Below are 20,812 nucleotides of genomic sequence, written 5' to 3'. Positions count from 1 at the left end.
AACTTAATGGCCTTGATCACATATTAAACACTGTTTCAGAGAACATAATGGAAACAAGTCTGAATTCCTGAGATATCAAAGGGTGAAAACAGAGAAAAGCCTCAAGGACATGTGCAACACTGTAAATTGATATACTCATAAAATTACATGTAGAAAATTCTGTAATGAAGATGCTGGAATAAGAAAAATTTTAAACATATTGGCTTAAAATTTCTTGAAACAAAATGATAAAAATTTATTCAAGAATTTGGCAAATTTAGAAACATACGAAGATAAAGTATATCTAAACATCTCATAGTCAAGTTATTGCAAATCAAAAATTTAGAGACAAAAAAATGAATGAACCCTCAGAGAAAACCACATTGATACAAGTTGACATAATTATGAGAATAAATGCTCAGGTTTCATGAGATACAACATTAACCAGAAAACTAGAATGACAGTCTTTGAGATGGAAAACACATAATTGTCAAACTCCCTTAAGTTTGATTTTTCTTAAAGGTAATGGATTACATATCCAGATAAAAGTACATATTTTAATTAATCAAATTAAATAATTGGATTAGACCAGAGATGAATTGTAGCTTTATAATGACACATTGTTGATTGACCAGGAAATTACGACAGTTTGAATACCTAGGCACCTAACAGTGAAGCTTCAAAATTCATAAGCAAGCTGAAAGATCTAAAGAAAAAAAATGGATACAATTATACTTGGTGACTTTAGTAATCTAGCCATGTGATAAAATTAGTCAAAATAACAACACAGATATAGAATACTTTATCAACTGTATATAAATTGTATAGTTAAAAATATTTCATTCAACAACAAAGTGAATGATATTTTCAAGTGCTGAAGGACCATTTACAAGACTCAAGTAGAAATCAAACAAAGAAGGAATAGAGAGATGACTCAGTGGTTAAGAGTACTTCTTACTCTTGCAGAGGACCTGGGTTTGGTCCATAGCAACCACATCAGGCAGCTCACAACTCTGTAATTCCATCTCTCTGACCTCCACTGGTAGCTACTTAGACATGGTGTCCATATAAATAAGCAGGAACACACACACATACATATAAAATGAAAATATTTAAATGTACAATTTCAAAAATAAATAATGAAAAATATTCTTTTTAACCACAATAAGATTAAATTAGAAATATATAGTAAATCACAAACATTTGAAACTTAAAAAGTGATGAAACAAAAATTCAAAGACAGTCTTGATTGAATGTGTTCTCATAATTCCAACTCAGAAAGCTGAGACATGAACAGAAAAAATTTTAAAAAGTCATTCACAAATGTGTGGGTTGAAGAACTAATAAGATAAAGTAAAAGCAATGCTAAACTAAAACATAATGAAAACAAATGCCAAAATATTTGGCTAAAATAGAGTACTGCTTAATTTGTACTTTATATCTTTTAATGTCCATCAGTGAGTTCTAGCTGCCTTTCTTTTTCCAATGTATGTATTTATTGACTTTTTTTGCATTCATATAATGTATTTCAATTAAATTTAGACCCCCTTTCTCTCATTCATAGTCCTATAGCCTCCCCAACTGCATTTCTAATCCTGTGATAAAAAATACCCTGTCAAAAAGAAACATTGGCAGAAAGGGTTATTTAATTCATAATTCTAATCACATGCCGTCGCTATGGAAAATTACCTAAACAGGAGGTTAAGACAGTTGATTATATCCCATCCACAGTCTAACTTTCAAGTCCTACTGAAAAATACACATACAATATATGTATGATTGCTTGTTTATAGCTGAAGGCTATGAAATAAAGGAGAAACCTCCCTTCAAGTTGTTGGGTGGGGTAGTCCAAGAGACTTCAAAAATAATACAAGCTATTGCCACAGCTCTTGACTGCATCCCAGAACTTGAAAGTAAAGCCCTATTGTTGACGACAGGATGTCCAAAGTATGTCTAATTCTCAGCACCATATAAACTATAAGGGATAGAAACAGAAAAATCAAAATTCAAGACTATCCTCAGCTCCACAGAGAGTTCAAAGCCAGCCAGAAATATGTGAGACCCAATAATAATAATAAATGTAAAATAAAACAAAAATCTTCAACTGCCAAAACGTCAGTCTAGACACAATTTGAAAAATAATTCTAAGGTCATCCTTGAATACATAATGAGTTTGAGGCCAGCCTAGGATACATGATTTAAAAAAAGAACACTGAATAATTCAGTTATAGTTGAAAAAAATTTTAAGGAACTAGGACTGGACAGATGCTCAGCATTTAAGAACACGTGCTGCTGTTACAGAAGACCTGCATCAGATTCCCAGCTCCCTCATTGGGCAACTCATAACCACCTGTAACGCTAATACCTGGACTATCCAATGCAACAGTATTAAGGCGGAAGTGAAAATACCATTAAAAGTTTCAAAACATTATATATGTGCTAGGCTAAAGTTAAATAAATATCGTCCAAGATCGCAATATTGAATGTGACAACATAATTGAAAGACATTTAGAAGTCTTAAATACATGTTCTGGAATTGAAAGATGTAATATTATTAAATTATAAATTTTACTCTGACTGAACCCCTATTTCAATATAATTAAATTTCCCTCAGCCCCACCCTACTTCACACCTGCCTTCTCTACTTGTTTTTATTTCTTTTGAATCAGAGTCTCATTTATTCCTGGCTGGCCTCACTATGTACTTGGAAATGAGCTTGAACTTCTGATCCTACTGTCTCTACCTCCTGAATGCTGGGATCACAGGCATGCATCACCATACAAAGCTTTCTTCAAATTCCCTTTTAGGAACATAAGAGCTTGTTTAAGAATTGATAAATATGAGGCAGAGAGATGGACCAGAGGCTAAGAGGACTGGCTATTCTTACAGAGGACCCAGGTAGCTAAAAAAAAACATCCATAACTCTAGTTCCAGGGGGATCTCATACCCTCTTCTTACCTTTGCAGGGATCGCATGACACATGTGCACTTACATGCATGCAGGCATTACACGTTTACACATAAAATGAAAAAAAATTATAAGATGAAGTATTGATAAAAAGTTCTCAGTGGGTAATGGTGCTTGCTGTCAAGCATGACATCCTGAGTTGGTTCCCTGGGACCCACGCAGTAGGAGAAAACCAATTTTGGGAAGCTGCCCTCTGACCTCCACATTTATGCCATGGTACTTGAATACTACCCCCTCCACAGGTATACGTACATAATTACACATGCAAATAAAACATAAATAACAACTAAATAAATAAATGTTTTAAAAGTTTTACTTATTTTATAAGGAAATCAAGAAACCTAAACAATTCAAAATATCCTAAAAATGAAAAAAAGTTAGATGCATTTGTACTGACTGCAGAAATACCTAGAAAGCTGTGAACTCTTAGACATGGAAAGAGAGGAGTAAAGACAGGCAAATCCATCAGCTGAATTGAATAGTTTATGGAAAATAGGCTGTCATTTTCACTATTAGTTGATATTCAGCTACTCTATAGGGGGGAAATGAAACAAATGGAATTCAAACAGAAAGGAAATCTCTGAAATCTGTCTCATAGCATAGTCTAGTCAGTTTAAAATCATTCACAACCCTATATCAAAAATGTAATATTGCCAATCTCCTAGATAAAAATTCGGGCTATAACTTGGGTTGCACTTTGAATATAAAATGTCTCCCATAGATTCATGTATTTGAATGCTTGGTTTCCAGATGGTGGTTCTATTTTTGGAGGATTGTGAATCCCTTGGGAGGTAGAGACTTGCTGGAGGAAGTAGATCACTAGGGGCAGGGCTTGAGGCTTTATAGCTCAGCCCACATCCTGTCATTCTCTACTTCCTGAGTGTGGATGCAATGTGACTAAACCGTTTATGCTTCAGGTTGCCCTGCCTTCCCTGCATGATGGACTGTGTCCTCTCAGACTGTAATCCACAAGAAGCCATTTCTCCTTAAAATTCCCTTTAATTAGGTATAATCTCACAGAAACAAGAAAAGTAATTAAAACAATTTCACTATACTGAATAGGCAAAAACATCACCAACTAAAAGAAAATAATACATGGGACTTCATTAAAATCAGAAGCTTTTAATCAAGGAAGTATTATGGAAATGAATAGCAAAGTCACAGATGATAAAAAAAATTTCCCCAGAGTACATATTTCACACATAAATATCAAAAGAAATCCTAATCACCAGTAATTTTTTTTTTAAAAAGTAGAACAAATGTATGAACAGACACTTGGAGGGAAGATAATAAACACATGAAAATGTATTCAACCTCCCTTGGCCTTAGAGAAATACAGAGTAAAATCCTACTGAGGTGATGTTGCATGCCATGAGAATCACTCAACTGAAACTCCCAAGGTAAGCATATATCTGTGGATGAAGCAACAGCTAAGATTCTCATTCTTTGCAGAAAGGAGTAGAAAATGATTCAGTTCCCTTAAAATAATTTTTAAGGCACAACGTTTAACAAAATGTAGGCATGAGGTATGTATAATATAGCTTTTTAATAAAGTATATATCTATACATATTTAGTAATATACTAGAGATTTACACAAACGTAAAGCATGTGTTTTTCAAAAAATTTGCTAAAAAGAAAAAGAAAAATCAAGAAAATTTTATTCATAGTAACTAAAACTTGGCATCTATAAAAATGTTCATGAACAAGAAATGGATTAAAATGAGGCAAATCAATCTATTCAATAGAATTTCAGTGATTTAGGAAGAAACAGATGTAAGGACTGGGAAAATTGCTTGGTAGGTTAGGCAATTGCCATGCAAGTTGATGACCTTAATTCACATGCCTAGAACTCACATAAAGCTGGATGCAGTAGTACCCATCTGCAATGTCAACTCTCCTAGGGTAAGATGATAGAGACAGAAGAATCTCTAGAGACTCCCAGGACAGCTATCCTGGCACGTACAATGACAAAGAGACTGCCTTAAGGTGGAAAACGAGAATCAGCAATTGGCCTTATGCTCTGATTTCCACACATGAATGTCTGCACCTAAATTTATACACATGTGAACCCACACCCCCACACACACACTAAATTTATACCCATCTGAAGCCCCCCATACACATACACACAGAGTGATACACATTATATTACATCACACATACAAGAACAGGTTTTTTTTAAATAAAGGAATAGAAATAGAATGCTGGTACAATAAAGAATATAGGAATGAATCACAGAAACATGTGATATGAAAAAACCCTCATTTCAAGAAGTGTATAATGTGTTCATAATGCATGATTTAATTCCTTATAATTAAATTTCCAAAACAAAGGAAATTGATCTGTGAGGAAAAAAATGAGAGAAGTGTCCTTTGTGAGCTTCTGGGAGGGACCCAAGGAACTGGTGTGAGGAATGTGTAGATGCCAAATCTTCATGATATGAAAATAAAATTGAAGGAACCTGTGACATTATGTACTTCAGATCTTCGCATTTCACTGTGTGGGCATTCTAGAAACACTCTCCTTAAATTGTCTGTGAAAAAGAGAAGTAAAGAGGCAGAAATTTCTCTTGGAATGGTATGATAAGCTTAAATGTGGAAAATAGATAGCTGAGTTTAGCATCATTTATTGGGTTTGAGTGATGCTTTTCACACTAGACATATATCATCAGTAACTTCATTTCAGCCATCCTGATTCATCTCATTATATTATGGTCTGATTAGGACTTCCCCATGTACTTGACAAAGTGTCCTATATGGTTTGTTACTCAACTGACTACAGGGGCATTTTAAATTGGTCTAGATAGGGGTGCTGACAGTCTTCAGTAATACAGAGCTGACCTAGCATGAGGGAGTCAGAATTGGTTTAATCAGAGGAATCTGTTACATCTTCTACTAAGGCCAGCCTATGCATTTTCACTATATGACTATAAGGGTGGAATAAAATGTTGTGTATTATTATGCTTATGGCAATACTCATCTGATGTCTTAATTGAATTTTTTGTAATCTTGTGCTATGTCTAGAGATTAAAAGTTTCATTTTTTATACATTGAAGTAGTATGATAAATGACCGTACATGTGAATTTAAACTGTAGTGGGTTCTAAGGAAACTAAATTACTGATGAGCAGTCATCATCAGTATTTTATTTCTGTCTTTTCTGGATAAAAAGAATTACTATTGATGAGACACACATGGGAAATTAAGGAATGAGTTCATCAGATGTTTCCTGATATGGGCACGGAGTCATATGTAGAGAACCATTAAAAAACATGCCTGAGAAAAGAACATTATCAGGGCCAGAGGCTGGGTCCATGGTTAGAGAGGGTACTGCTCCTATGGAGGACCTGTTTCTTGTTCCCAGCACCCATATATGAAGACTCCCAGCCCCCTGTCACTCAGAGTATCTGACCTGTATGGTCACCAGCAATCACATGTGCACATAACCCCCAAACACATATAATTAAAAAAATTTTTAAAGAAATCAAAGTTATTAATAATATCATAGATTCAGAAAAAAGTATAAAAACATGGAATTATTATGAAAAAAATGAAATAAGTCTTTATACATGTAGGGAATTCACATAGACAATGTTGTTAGTTTTATTTAATTGAAGTACAGTATTTACAGAATTTCATTTTTCAGGAAACAAAAATTTCATGTCATGAATAAAAAGCATTATTACTGGAATATTTTATCTACTTAACAATATTAATTAGTCCAATGAGGCTTTTTGCAATGATTTTGGTTATGTCCATTTGCAAAAGGTATTTGAAAGGAAAATATATTTTGACATGTCATAGTTTTGACTTTTACCCCTAACACTGAATGGAATGACTGTGGATGAGAAAACAAATGGTGATGACTAAGAGTAGATTAAAAGTTGAAGGCATGTCAGTTTTTTTTCATTTTGTTCCTGGCTGTTTGCCCAGCTCCACTGAAGACTTCATTTTTTTTTCCTGATGCTGTCTCAGGTGACAAGAGCAGGGTCTGCTGGTCCAAAATATTTTGAATGAGGTCATCAAACAGACTTGGAATGTGATTTTGAGCCTCTGACACCCTGGTGATGAACTATGGGGAGTTATGGGGACCAAAGCCTTTGTGATTCAGTTATCATCTAATTCTAAGTCATCAATATTGCCAGTGGGGTCCCTGAAGCTCTCACTAGCTGAGGAGAATGGTGTAAGAAAGGGTTTATCAATGGGTGTTCATGCTGGTCTTAGATGATTCACAGTTAATTGTTCCATTTCAGAAATATGAGATGACTTCCGACAACTGGCTCTCTAAACAGGTATAGTATAGGCGGTCTCCATCACATGTTGGGCATTATGAACATTTTCTTTACCTGTCTATTACATAATAACTTTCTCTAAAATATTATTTCAGGGAGCTGTGGAGATGGTGCATCAGTTAAAGTACTTGCCTTTGCAAGTGTGAGGACAGGAGTTTGAATCCCTAAATCCATGTAAATGCCAGGTAGCATGGTGGCCTACCTGTAATTCCAGCCTAGGATGGTGGAGAGAGGAAAGCCCCAGAGCAAGATGGCCAGTTAGAGTAGCCATATGGCAAACTCTGGGGTTGATTGAGAGACCCTGCCTCAAGGAAGAAGTTAAAAGAACAAAAGAACAATTGAGAATGAATTCTGTTAATAACCTTAGGCATCCACATGCATGTGAAGATGCATGCCTTTGGACATGCATGCATGCATACCCCCACACTCATGCACCCACATGCAAACATGCATATACATACCATATACCCGCCCAAACACATACTCACGAATAAGGAAAAATACAAAGACATTTATTTCAGTAGTAAATCCTTAAGGCTTTGTTAGTTTTGAAAAAGTAAGTCTGTTGCATTAAATATTTGTGATATCAGACATAGTGGCTTATCGGTATCCCAGCATTTTTGAAACTGAAGTAGGGTCTCTAGTTCAAGGCCAGACTGGACTACATAGCAAGTTGGAAGCAGCCTGGACTATATATATAATCTCTAATAACAACAGCAACAATAATTAAAATGAACATTATATATATACATGTGTACAATGCATAAGTGCACCACATGTGTACAATGCCCACAGAGGCCAAAATAGGGTATTGGATCCCCTAGATGATTGTTAGCCAGTTAGCAAAGCTTTCAGTGGGTCTAATGTTGAGATGACAGGTATGTAATACATTGGGTAGTTTACAGAGTTCACCATTTCAGATCCAGATCCATGTGTCTCAAAACAGTGTCATGAAGAATACCACATATTTAAAGGCAAAGATGAGGCAGGACTTGAACACAATCGAATTGTTGACTGCCAGAGAGAAGAAATGGGATTTACCCAGTCAGTAATGTGTCTTCTTTTTTTAATTATTATATGCTCAGTTATACAGTATCCTCAACCTTTACCTATATGTTACTTCAGTGCTTTTAATTTATTACATATATCATCGCATATTATTCATGAATGTCCAGGAAGTAAACAATGAAAATTAACTTTATATTGCTATTAAAGATATCCTTAATAATAACAATAAAATTAGTCTTTGCCAGGTGATAAAATACTGAGCATATTCTCCATGACAGTCAGTGTCCCCTGTGCTGGAGAAGTATCTGTGATGAATATAATTTCCTAGCCTCATGTACACATATTTTAGAGGAATGTCACATGTGTGCAGAAACATACCTACAAACAAATGCATGCAAAGACAGTGGATGTATTGAGTGGTGTTAGGAACTGTACAGAAAGAAGATAAAAGAAGACAAAGGACATCAAGAGCAGCAGATGACCAAACCCTACATAGATTGGTCAAGAGATTCCTCATGAATGAAGTGACGTTGGGGATGACACATGCAGCATAAGAGGTGGAGCTGGACAGAGAGTGAAAAGTATGCATCTGTGGACAGGCAGGAACAAGCTCAGCCCCAGGATTCAGAAGAGCCAGCAAGGCCAGGCAGGCCCTTGGAGGACTGGAAAATCATTTTAAAGGCTTAAAATGTGAAGGGGATGGAGAGATGGGTTGGTGGTTAAGAGCACTGATCATTCTTGCAGAAAACCTGGGTTCAGTTCCCAGCATTCAAATGGCTGCTAACAATCATCCATAATTCTAGTTCCAAGGGGATCTGGTGCCCTTTTTTGACCTCCTCAGACATTGTATGACAGAGGTGCACATACATATATGCAGGCTTAACACTCATATACATAAAATAAAAAAAAATATTTTTTAAAAAGTGAAGCTGGAGGGATGGCTCTGCAGTCAGGAGTGCATTCTGCTCTAGCTGAGAACCTGAATTTGATTTCCAGTACCCACATCAGGTGATTCAAAACTGACTGGAACTCCAGCTCAGGGCAGCAGAAACCTCTGGGCTCTACAGGCACTGCACTCACACATACATACCCATTATTGAAAATAATAAAAATTTAAGCATCTAAAATCTTGCAAAGAAAACCACACAAATGCCTTCTTATAGAGAAGAATTAGGCAACAAAGAATTCAATGTTTTGCCAGATATCAATTTTCTTCTTTTTAATTTTGTTTATTATTTTTATTTTATGTGTACGAGTGTTATGCCTCCATGTAGGTAAGTGCACCCGTGTTGTAAAATATCTATGGAGGACAGAAGAGGCTGTCAGATCCCCTGGAACTGGAGTTACAGATATTTGTTAGCTACCTTGTGGGTGCTGGGATTCGAACCCAGGTCTTCTGCAAGAACAGTCAGTGTTCTTAACCGCTGAGCCATCTCTCCAGCTCCCCGATATCAATTTTTTAATGTTCTTGCTGAACATATATATGTGTACATATCTATGTCTGTGTGTATATTTATATATGTTCTTCCTAAGCATGCACATAAAACATGTTTATATGCATTTATGAGTAAATGTGTATATGACTCTATAACAATTTTAAAAAGTAATAATTGTGTTTGCATAGTATTTAACTGTGATTTAATTGAAAGTCACCACCTGAGAGTCACAAATGTGGGTGGACATTGTTAATATGTTTGAGGAGAAACAAACACTAAAAAGAAGGAATTTATGTTAAGTGATCTGTAATTTCCAATTTTGTGGCAATTTGCTTTTTATATTTTTTAGTTAATTTTGTATATAGTATCAGAAATGAATCTTGAAATAAGTAGAGTTATTGAGTAAAAGATGTCACAAAATATGTTTCTTAAGGAATTTTATGATTTAAAATATGTTCTTTGTAAACTGGCCTTTATATTGCCTTCTCCTTATCTTTGAAAGGTAATTGTCAAATACCATCTCAAGTGAAGGGACACAAGTTCTTGTCTGAATCAGTTCAAGGCTTGTCCTTAGTCTAATTTTTATCATCCATACCCCACATGAGGCTTCCCCATCCTTCCCATTCTTCACAGTCACACACAAAATTTAACCTTAAGTTCACTTTTAAATGCAAAATATTGTGCATTGTTTTTTGAAATAATTTTACTGTTTCCCAAAGTAATTGAAAAGCAAATGCCTGGTGCAGCCCATGCTAGATGTTGAAAGTAGAAAGCTGCCAATTCACCATCCTGCTCTGAGATCCTCACCTGCCCTTCTCCACTGTAGAATGAAGAGCCTGTGTTTTCCAGAGATGGAAGCAAGTTCTTCATGACTGTCCCTGTCAAGCAAGGTGGCCGTGGAGAATTCCACCACATAGCTATGTTCCTGGTCCAGGTAGGTGCTGGGTTCTTTCCTTGGTTTGGTTTCATTGTCATGGTATCCTTGAAAACCCTGTTATTTTTAAAATCTCTCTCCTCTCCCATTCTCTCTCTCTCTCTCTCTCTGTGTGTGTGTGTGTGTGTGTGTGTGTGTGTGTGTGTGTGTGTTTATATGTCACTGTGGGCACATATATACTAAGTTCATGGGAGGTGAGATGTAACTTGGAGTGTCTGTCAGTCTTTGCCTCCTACCTTGTTTGAGAACAAAAGTTTCTCTTGTTCATCAGCTAGTTGGTCTATGAACCTCCAGGTGTTTTCCTGTCTCCGTCTTCCACGTCATCATAGGAGTGCTGAGATTTCAAATGTATATTGCCAAGGCCAACTTTTACATAAGTTGTTAGTATTTGAATTTATGTCCTTATGCTTGTACAACAAACACTTTACCCACTAAGACATTTCCCCAGTGCTGCAGGTTCAAGTCAAATGCCTTTCAGAGCCCACAGTGAATGTCAATGGAGGTTAAGAGTATGGGGCTCACAGACAGCTTTGGAAGGAGATGCCATGTATACAAGTGCATTCAAGCTGCAACTTCCCAAAGTCAATAAAATGTAATGAGCCATAAGCATGCACTGTGAATTGAACCCTTAGGGTGCAGATTTTATATTTAAATTATTTATTGATTTATTTACTTATTTCTTATCTTTGAGACAAGGTCTCAAGTAGCCCAGGTTTGTCTCAGACTCACTATGTAGTTAGTATGACCTTGAATTTATAATTCTCCTGAGAAGTGCTGAGATTATGGGGTTATAGTCATGTGCCAACAGTTTCAGTTCATTCAGTGCAGAGGTTATTGCACACCAGGCAAGCACTCTATCAACTGAGCTACATGCTTAGCCTTGAGATATACAATTTAATAATTTTAGAACACCCAAACTTCAATACCTAGGGACAACATAGAGAAATTTGACCCCTGAATAGAGATTTCCTGTTTTTATATCAGTTTAATACTTTGAGGGTATTAAAAGCGTTTTGAATACTTGAACTGGCAAGATGACTCAGCACATAAAAGTGTTTGCCTTGCAAGCCTGGTGTCCTGAGTTTCTTTCTTAGAAACCATTTAAAGGTAGAAGGAGAGAATTGACTCCACAAATTAGTCCGGTGACTTTCACAAACATACCCTAACTTGTGAAACCTGACATACAAGAAAGTAAATACACAGATTTAAAAGTTTGAATAGTCAAAGTCAAGTGTATGCACATCAAAACTGAATGGTACAGCTGGGCATAGTGGCACATGCCTTTAACCCCACCAACTGGGAGGCAGAAGCAGGCAGATCTCTGTGAGATAAAGGCCAACCTGGTCTCAATAGCAAGTCCCGGGCCAGCGGGAGCTACAAGAAGATGCTGTCTCAAAAAGAACAAAGCAATTATAAATGGAACAATAAATTAAAGATGTATTCACACCAGAAAAATGCAATACAGATTTTAGAAAAATACAATAAAATAATGTCTTTTCATTGACACAAAGGCCATGGTGTATCTTTAAGGACTTTCTAACAAGAGAAAGGAATATTTTCTTCCTTCTAAACTTCAAAAGAATTTTAACAATTTAAAAAGTTTTAATTATTTAAAAATCAATAGTTTTCTAGGCGTGGTGTTGCATGCCTTTAATCCCAGCACTAGGGAGGCAGAGGCGGGTGGATCTCTGTGAGTTCAAGGCCAGACTGGTCTACGTAGTGAGTTCCAGGACAGCTGGAGCTAAAGGGAGACCCTGTTTCAAAAAGATCCCCCCGCAAAAAAATCAATAGGTTTATAACAGCTGGTTTAATATGGCAAGATGAATGAGTCAATTTAAATTTAATTCCCAATAATGAACATCTAGAAAGAAACAAGCATCCTTCAAGATCAAACGAGCATCTGACTCTCACAGGAGAAAGGCTTTATAGTGACAAATAACTGGAACTAAATTGAAATCTTACGAGTTTCCAAAAATCATTTGTTTTTCTTTCAAAATATAAATATAAATGTGACATGTTTCCTCACAAACTCGGCTACTTTTAAGTTCTTAGAGCTTTCAACTCTTGTGATTACTCTAAAATAGTTGCAACCTTCATGAAACTTGAGAGAGAGAGAGAGAGAGAGAGAGAGAGAGAGAGAGAGAGGTGGGAGAGGACACGGAGGATCAGTGGAAGGAGGACAGGAGGGTAATGGGGGCTGTGCTGGCTAGCTTTAGTTGTCAACTTGACACATGTCGGTAGAAGGAGCCTCAATTGTTGAATTTCCTCCATTGGACGGCCTGTGACCCTGTCTGTGGGGCATCTTCTTTATTATTGAGTGATGTAGGAGGGACTCGGCCCATTGTGGGTGGTGCCACCCCTGGGAGAGTAGGCCTATATTGTGTAAGAAAGCAGGCAGAGAAGGGGCCAAGGGAGCAAGCCAGTAAGCAGCATTCCTCCATGGCCTGTGCTTCAGCTCCTGCCTCCAGGTTCCTGCCCTGAGTTCCTACCTTGGGCTTCTTCCATGATGAACTATGACCTGGAAGATGAAAGCCGAAAAAACCCTTTCCTCCCCAAGTTTCTGTTGGTCAGTGTTTTGTCACAGCAATGGAGAAACACCTAGAACAGGGGTGAACTGCTCAAAGTGCAGTATATACATGTAGGAAAGTGTCATAATGCCACCCATTGTGCATAATTAATATATGCTAATAAAATTATTTTAAAAAGAAAAGAAAAATTACTGTTATCTATAGTTACACACATATTTATATTGAAAGAATTTGCTTTGAATTCACAAAATTTCATGTCAATACTTAAACTTTAAAACTTATCTGAGGTTTACATTATTAAAGTAATTATCATAAATTTAACTTTAATTTTAATCAAGGTCGAAATTAAAAAACTGAGAACATATATAATTTTCAGAGCAGAGAGAAGGTTGGTTTTCATAGTATGCTATGAAGATGGAAAAGCAGACTAATTAATTATACACTCATGAATATACTCACTCACATGTATGTCCTAAAAATATATATGCACTCATATTGGAATTAAATTATGATATTTCCATATCAAACTATTGATTGATTAGAACAGACAGGTAGACTTTTTAACGTATCATTTTCATTTTTATGTGAAATATAGAGGTCACTAGGAAATTGCTTTATTTAACTTTTATTAAGTAAACTTTGTGATTATAAACACTAGGGAAATAGTCTGTCAAATAAATTGTACGAATTATGGTATTTTATTTATTTTTTCTTTAAGATACATATTATTTATTGTTCTAGTTTGCTTTCAATTACTGTGACAAAACACCCTGACTAATACCAACTTGGGGAGAAAAGGGTTTATTTGGTTTACATCTCACAGGTCACAGTTCATCACTGTAGGAACTCAGGGCAGGAACCTGGAGGCAGGAGCTGAAGCACAGGCCATGGAGGAATGCTGCTTACTGGCTTGCTCCCCTGGCTGCTGCTCAGCCTGCTTTCTTATACAACACAGGCCCACCTGCCCAGGGGTGGTACCACCCACAGTGGGCTGGGCCCTCCCACATCACGATCAAGAAAATGCTCCACAGACATGGCCACAGGTCAGTCCAGTGGATCCAATTGCCATTTGAGAGTCCCTCTACCCAGGTGTGTCAAGTTAACAACTAAAGCTATCCAGCACATTTATGTATACGTGCAGATATATGTGTGAACCCTCAGAGGACAGAAAAGCATGTTGGTTCCCCTAGAGCTGTCATTATAGGTGACTGTGAGCTGCCCAACGTGGTTGTTGAGAACTGAACTGTGGTCCTCAGGAAGAGCAGGAAGTTCTCTAAACCCTGAGCCAACTCTCTAGCCCTTATCAAAATTTTAATTTTCAATACTTTTGTATTTAGTTGCACTTTTAAAATCTAATATTAGGACTTGAGAAATGATTCAGTTGGTAAAGTGCCTGTCATATAAGCATGAAGACCAGAGTTCAGATTCCTGACACATACATAAATGCTGGGCACAGAGCACATCTATAATATTGGGGCGGGGGGCAGGGCTCAGAGACAGGTGGATCGATCGCTGGAGCTCACTGGTCATCCAGTCTGGCCAGCCAATGATCTGTGTTCAGGGAAAGATAAGGTGTAGAGCAATTATAGAAGATACCTGATGTCAAATTCTGGCCTACACACAAACACACACACAAACACACACACAGGCACACATATACACCACCTCTGCGGACACATACACACACTCACATAAATGGAAAACTGAACTTTACACATAGATCATTATATGCACAGTTCCAAATGAAGTCAATTAATTTACCATATTAAGAACAGAAATAGTGTCTAATATAAGCATTGGGCAGAATGATAATGCAATATATTAAAAAGGACTTTTCAGGCCAGGCGTGGTGGCTCACGCCTTTAGTCCCAGCACTCAGGAGGCAGAGGCAGGCAGATCTCTGTAAGTTCAAGGTCAGCCTGGTCTACGTAGTGAGTCTGAGGCCAGCTGGTGCTACAGGGAGACCCTGTCTCAAAAAAACCAAAATAAAATTAATAAAAAAGGACTTTTCACACCTAGCTAAGATTTTCTTTTTATTTTTTTTCTTCATTCTTGAGATTTTCAAACATGTATGGGATGAGCTATGATCATATTTATCCCAATTTCTCCCCCTCCTACTCTCCCATGACCCTTTCAATATATGCCCCTTCCAATTTCATGTCTTGTTTTTATATAACCTACTCACTGCTGTTAGCACTGCCCTTTTGTACATGGATGTGGAGCCATCCACTGGAGCATGGATAACCTGCCAATACACTACCTCTGCAGACACATACGCACACTCACACAAAAGGAAAACTGAGCTTTACACCTAGATCATTATATGCTCAGTTCCAAATGCATCTTCAAAAGGAATGATTTCCCCACCCACACCCCTAGTAACTATCAGTTGCTAATAACTCCTCTGTATGGAGTGGTATGAGAGTTCAGCCTGGCAAGCAGCTCACTCATTATTTCTGCAATGTTCAGAGTAACTTCATGGAGCAATGTGTTGACTTAGTTCATCTTTTATGTGGTGCAGGCAGCAAAACTGTCATTGAAGTAGAAAACATTTCACTCTATTCTGATTCAGAATATTTATAATTTGTCTCATTGAGAAATGAGCAGGACTCAAGGATCATTTGTGTATATCTTGGCAACTGACTGAAATTAATCTACTTTGTCAGTGAATCAAAGTTTGGGCTTTAATTGAATACAATTTATATTTCCTTCAGGCAGATGAACACATATCCAAACACAAGTGCATCCTCACGTGTGTGGCCATACACACACAATTTTAGGATATATTTTGAAAGGTTTTACTTCCATTTAGTAACAGTTATAAAAATAGCCACTTTAGTAAATGTATAAAGCAGTTCATATATATTAAATACAAACATTTTGAAAATTTTGAACTGAATGAATTTACAATGGAGTATATAAAATCATTCACAGCCCCATCTCCCATATTGTTAGTCTTTAGTCAATACTATGTGTAATTCCATTTCCTTTTTGCATTAAAAATATAGAATTTTTCTTTAAAGATTCAATTATAACATATTTTTTGCAACATTTAAAGAATGACAGAATTTTTTCACATCATCTAATTGAAATCTTAATATTTTACATTTAATATTTTCTGAAATTTTAAGAGATGTGTCACATTCAGTCAAATAGACTTAATATACTTTTTAAATAGACTTTTTCATCATTAAAATTATTCTACCCTTTAACATTAGAATCTATTCAAAGAAATGCACTCATATACACAAACACTTCTATTTGCAGATGTCCCCATAATAATACACTTCTCAGTGTTCAGAGGTTCAAAACTGAAACAGAGGAATCTATAATGTATTTGCTTAAGTTTTGATACATAGTACCAAATTTGCTCCCCAAACACAGCACGATGATTTACAATCTAAACAATTCTGTGCATAGCATTTGTGACCTCCGCACAATCATGCACATATTGTTGGTAACCTCTACTCGGTCATGCATGCAGCATTGGCGCCTGTTACACAGTCATGCACACACCACTGATGACCCCTAGACAGTCATGCTACAGCATAGCACAGCACTGGTGACCTCTACACAGTCATGAATGCGGCATTGGTGACCGCTGCAAGGTCAAACATGCAGTGTTGGTGACTTTTACACAGTGAAGTGCACCAAATCTTTGCAAACATTTTGCTCTCTTAAACAGTGTGTAGCTATAAACCATTAGAGAGCAAGCTACAAGCACGTGCTCAGACTCTCTTCACTCTGGAGTGTAAGGGATGTCCTCATGAAATTCGGTGGACATTGTTCTCATTTATAGAAGTTATCCCTCGTCAATGTAATTTAGTACAGAGAATGATTTTATTGTTTCTAATCTTTGACTTTTAAATACAATTGCAAATTTATGTAAACTATAGCATTGCATTCTGGTATTATATCTTTAAGTATGAATGTATGTGTATTCACTTGTGTGTGAACATGCATGTGGAGGCCAGTGGTCAACTTTGAGTGTCGTTCCTCAGGAGAAATCCACCTTGTACAAGACAAAGTTTTCTCTCATCACATCAACTAAGCAGATGGCTGGCTAGTGAGCCCAGAGAATTATTTGTGTCTGTAATTAGAAAATTAGAACATGCTTGTTAATATGGGTTCTGGGGAATCAAACCCAAGTTCTCAAGCTTTCACAGTGAACGCTTTGTGAACTGAGTTATGTCCCCAGCGTCATCCTGTTATTTTAAATTTGAATTTCAAAAACATACTTTCCCATAATGTTAAATAATTATGAAAGGAAAATTTTAGAGTACTAATATTTAGTTAACTTAATACATATCTAGATGTTTATTCAATGTTGAGTGAGATGATACACATGGTGTACATTCATTTGTATTTTGTATTATTTTATGAGTATTTATTATTAAAATGCAGTTCATGGATCAAAAGTAAAATTTCTCTGTCTTTGTACATGCATTTCCTAGATTGTTAGCATTATGAATATATAAAAACAGAATTTTGAGTTTTTCCTTCATTTTCATAAAGTCTATTAAAACAATATTTTATGAACATGATTTGGGGAACTAGAAAGTAGATTCAGCAATTGCAAACACTAGTTCCATAATCATGAGGGCCAGAACTCTGATCCCAGCATAGAAGCCAGGCATTTCCATAAATACCTACACCTGCAGTTCTTAGGGGAGAATTATTGGAGCTTGCTGTTTTCCAACCCAGATTCAGGAACCCTGCCTCAGACGACGAGGTCTCTTGATGTTTTCACCTCTGCAAGTGACCCAGACATGTGCACCACTTGCCCACACACAGACAACTGTACATATGCTCATACATACACACTCACAGAGAGAGAGAGAGAGAGAGAGAGAGAGAGAGAGAGAAATAAGTAAATACCCTAAGAATGAGTTTTTCTTGAATAATTGCTTCTATCAACAATTGAAACTATGCTAATATATGTGAAATTGTTTCTCTGAACAGATATTTTAATCAGTATCTGAACATCTTGATGCTCATACTGAGGCAAGAGTTCTTTTTCTTTTTTAAAATATTATTTATATAATAACCACATACTTAGAAAAAGTATTTCATTACAACAGCATTGAGATATTAAATAATAATTTTCTGAGCTAGGATGCATCTCTTTCAAAATTGGCTGTACATTTCTAGGTTTATAGTTGATTTATTACAGTCATACAATACTGCACTCAGTATAAACCTATAAGACATAAAATTAATTGAGGTTTTAACCTTTAAAAAAGATCTCCATTTCATTATTAAAATAAACAGCTTCATACAGAAAAATTCATTTTTAATGCAATTGACATTAAGATGTTTGCACATGTGTTTCTAATCTCTATATACCTGATTGTTACTAGTCACACAGTCAGTTACTTTCTGAGCTCCTTGGCATCTGAGCATGGATATAAAGTCATCAGGTAGATTTCAATGGTAATGTTTTTCACATCGACTAATTATTAAGGAGCAAATTTTTATGCTTTGAAGAATTATTATGTTTTCATCATTTTAAAAAAATTTTAATAACTACATGATTAGAAGAAGCATTTCACTACAGCTTTAACATATTCAGTAACACACTCTAGAGCAAGAGTACATCTCTTTCACAAGTGGGTGCAAGTTTCTAGGTTCACAGTTGAATTAATACAGTTATACAATATTGAACTCAGTATAAGCCCTGTAAGACATAAAATTGGATGAGTTTTGAACCTTTTAAAAAGATCTCCATTTCATTTTGGAATATACTGTTCCTTCCAGAAAGACGCATTGTTTTTGCTACTAACGCTGAGATGTTGGCACTTGCATCCCTAATCTGTATGTATCTGATTATTACTAGTCATAATCGGTTGCACTTGGATTCTTGGCACCTGTGTACATTTGTAAAGTCATCTGGTAGATTTCAGTGGTTTTGTTCATCACCTCTACTAATTAGTATGATGTAAATTTCCATGCTTCCTCCTCAAATATAATACATCTTTAAAAATTTGTTGATTTTGTGTGTGTGTGTATATCACACAGAACATCCCAAACCATCTTATTCAACTATACACCCACTTCCCAGATGGCACCCTCCCCCATTCCCCACTACTTGCCCTTCTGGTGAATCTAGTCAGCTTATCTAGAGGTCTTTGTTTTAGGTAGGTCAGCTTTTCCTCATCTAGCAGCAATCAGTTGTCAATATTACTTTAAATAAGATTGGGTTCTGCTGTTCATTTTCCCAGTTTTATGCTGGGTTACTATCTGGGAATCCCTTGGGCCACTCAGGCCAAGAACTCAAAAGAAGGTATCTCCTATCTGGCATTGTTGCTTGTTATATAGCCTTTAGCTATGCATATGGACTCTTAAGAAATTATGTTGGCCCATTTAATCTTTGGTTATACTTTCCTTTTGTGTGTTTAAGGCCATACAGTTGGCCCAGATAAACAAATATATTTTCACTCTTAAGGTCATTTGAGGATATTTTCCTCAAGGATCACACAGGCTTGGGAAGAGCCCCTGGCTCATTTCATTTACCAGTTCCGCCCAATAAGTCAAAGGTCCTACTCGACCACAGTTGGCGTCACTTGGATCCATGGAGGAAATGATTCCTCTGTGTTGACCCTCCTCTTTGTAGACTGGACACTGGTTCAAGTCCATCTGGTGGGGTCTCTTCATCCTCCTTGACCAAGAGGACAAGTGACCCACCAAAATTACAGTACATTTTGAGAGATGCTCAAAACTAGTCTACCTAGAAGGGCAAAGAGCAAAAAATGTCCTATATGTCCCTCTGACCAAATTATCCTAGGCCTCAAAGTATGACTGTTAAACATCCAAGAAGGTTAGTTCTACAAGTCTGGTACTTTTAATTACTGTGTGTCATGTATATAAATCTTGGGAAAAGACCAATTGTTCTCAGATAAACCTTACCTAGACATATATTTCTTGATCTGCTATGTATAATTTGTCAGTAGACTGTAGGAGTAATGTGGTTCCCTTTGATTTTCAAAACTAGCTAGACATTATTTATGTCTCGTTTTGTCTGACCCCTCCATCATTGTTTTCCTACTTAAGATGTCCCCGTTTTCCCCCTTTCTCCCTTACTAATACTCTTCTCCTATGGTCCGACCTCTCTTGAACTCCTTCTTTCCCTTTATCACCTAAGTTCCTTATATACCCTTCCCTCCCACCTCCCTTAAATTAACCCAATTTTTATCCATAGCTCCCTTATTAAGGCCTGTTTCCTACTGTTCGCTTTCAGGTTCTTTCTTTACCTTCCTGTTTCCTTTCCATTATCCTGGTTCCTGTAGTTATGTCTGGATACATATTCACTCATCAAGGTTTGGTTCTGTGATCCACATATGAGGGAGAACATATGTCGATTTTTTTTCTGAGTCTATGTTACTTCACTTAGTATAACAGTTTCTAGTTTCATCAATTTACCCAAAAGTTTCATGATTACATCTCTCTTTACTCTTGAGTAAAACTCTATCCTCCATCGTATAAATGAACCACAATTTCATTATCCACTCGTGAATTGAGGGACACTTATGTTGCTTCCATCCCTTAGCTGTTGTGAAAAGAGCAGCAACAAACATGGATGTCCAAGTGTCTCTGCAATAGGATGAGTTCTTTGGGTATATGCCAAGGAGTGGTATAACTGGGTCAAATGGTAGGTTCATTTGTAGTTTTT

The 20,812-nt window shown here is 36.5% G+C and overlaps 1 protein-coding gene across 2 annotated transcripts in view; it reads left to right on the top strand.

Annotated features, from left to right (window-relative positions):
- Positions 1-20,812, top strand: part of Dpp10 (dipeptidyl peptidase like 10) — a 1,579,922-nt gene that overhangs the window by 1,489,669 nt on the left and 69,441 nt on the right. For both annotated transcript variants that reach the window (XM_008834544.1, XM_008834545.2), the window contains exons 12-13: positions 7,199-7,237; positions 10,508-10,615. In XM_008834544.1, coding sequence (XP_008832766.1) covers positions 7,199-7,237; positions 10,508-10,615 — 147 coding nt within the window. The remainder of the gene's footprint in view (positions 1-7,198; positions 7,238-10,507; positions 10,616-20,812) is intronic.

Source organism: Nannospalax galili, unplaced genomic scaffold (genome assembly GCF_000622305.1).
Source record: "Nannospalax galili isolate Female #2095 unplaced genomic scaffold, S.galili_v1.0 scaffold37, whole genome shotgun sequence".
NCBI classification, from domain to species: Eukaryota; Metazoa; Chordata; class Mammalia; order Rodentia; family Spalacidae; genus Nannospalax; species Nannospalax galili.
This window is presented reverse-complemented; position numbering and strand designations above follow the sequence as displayed.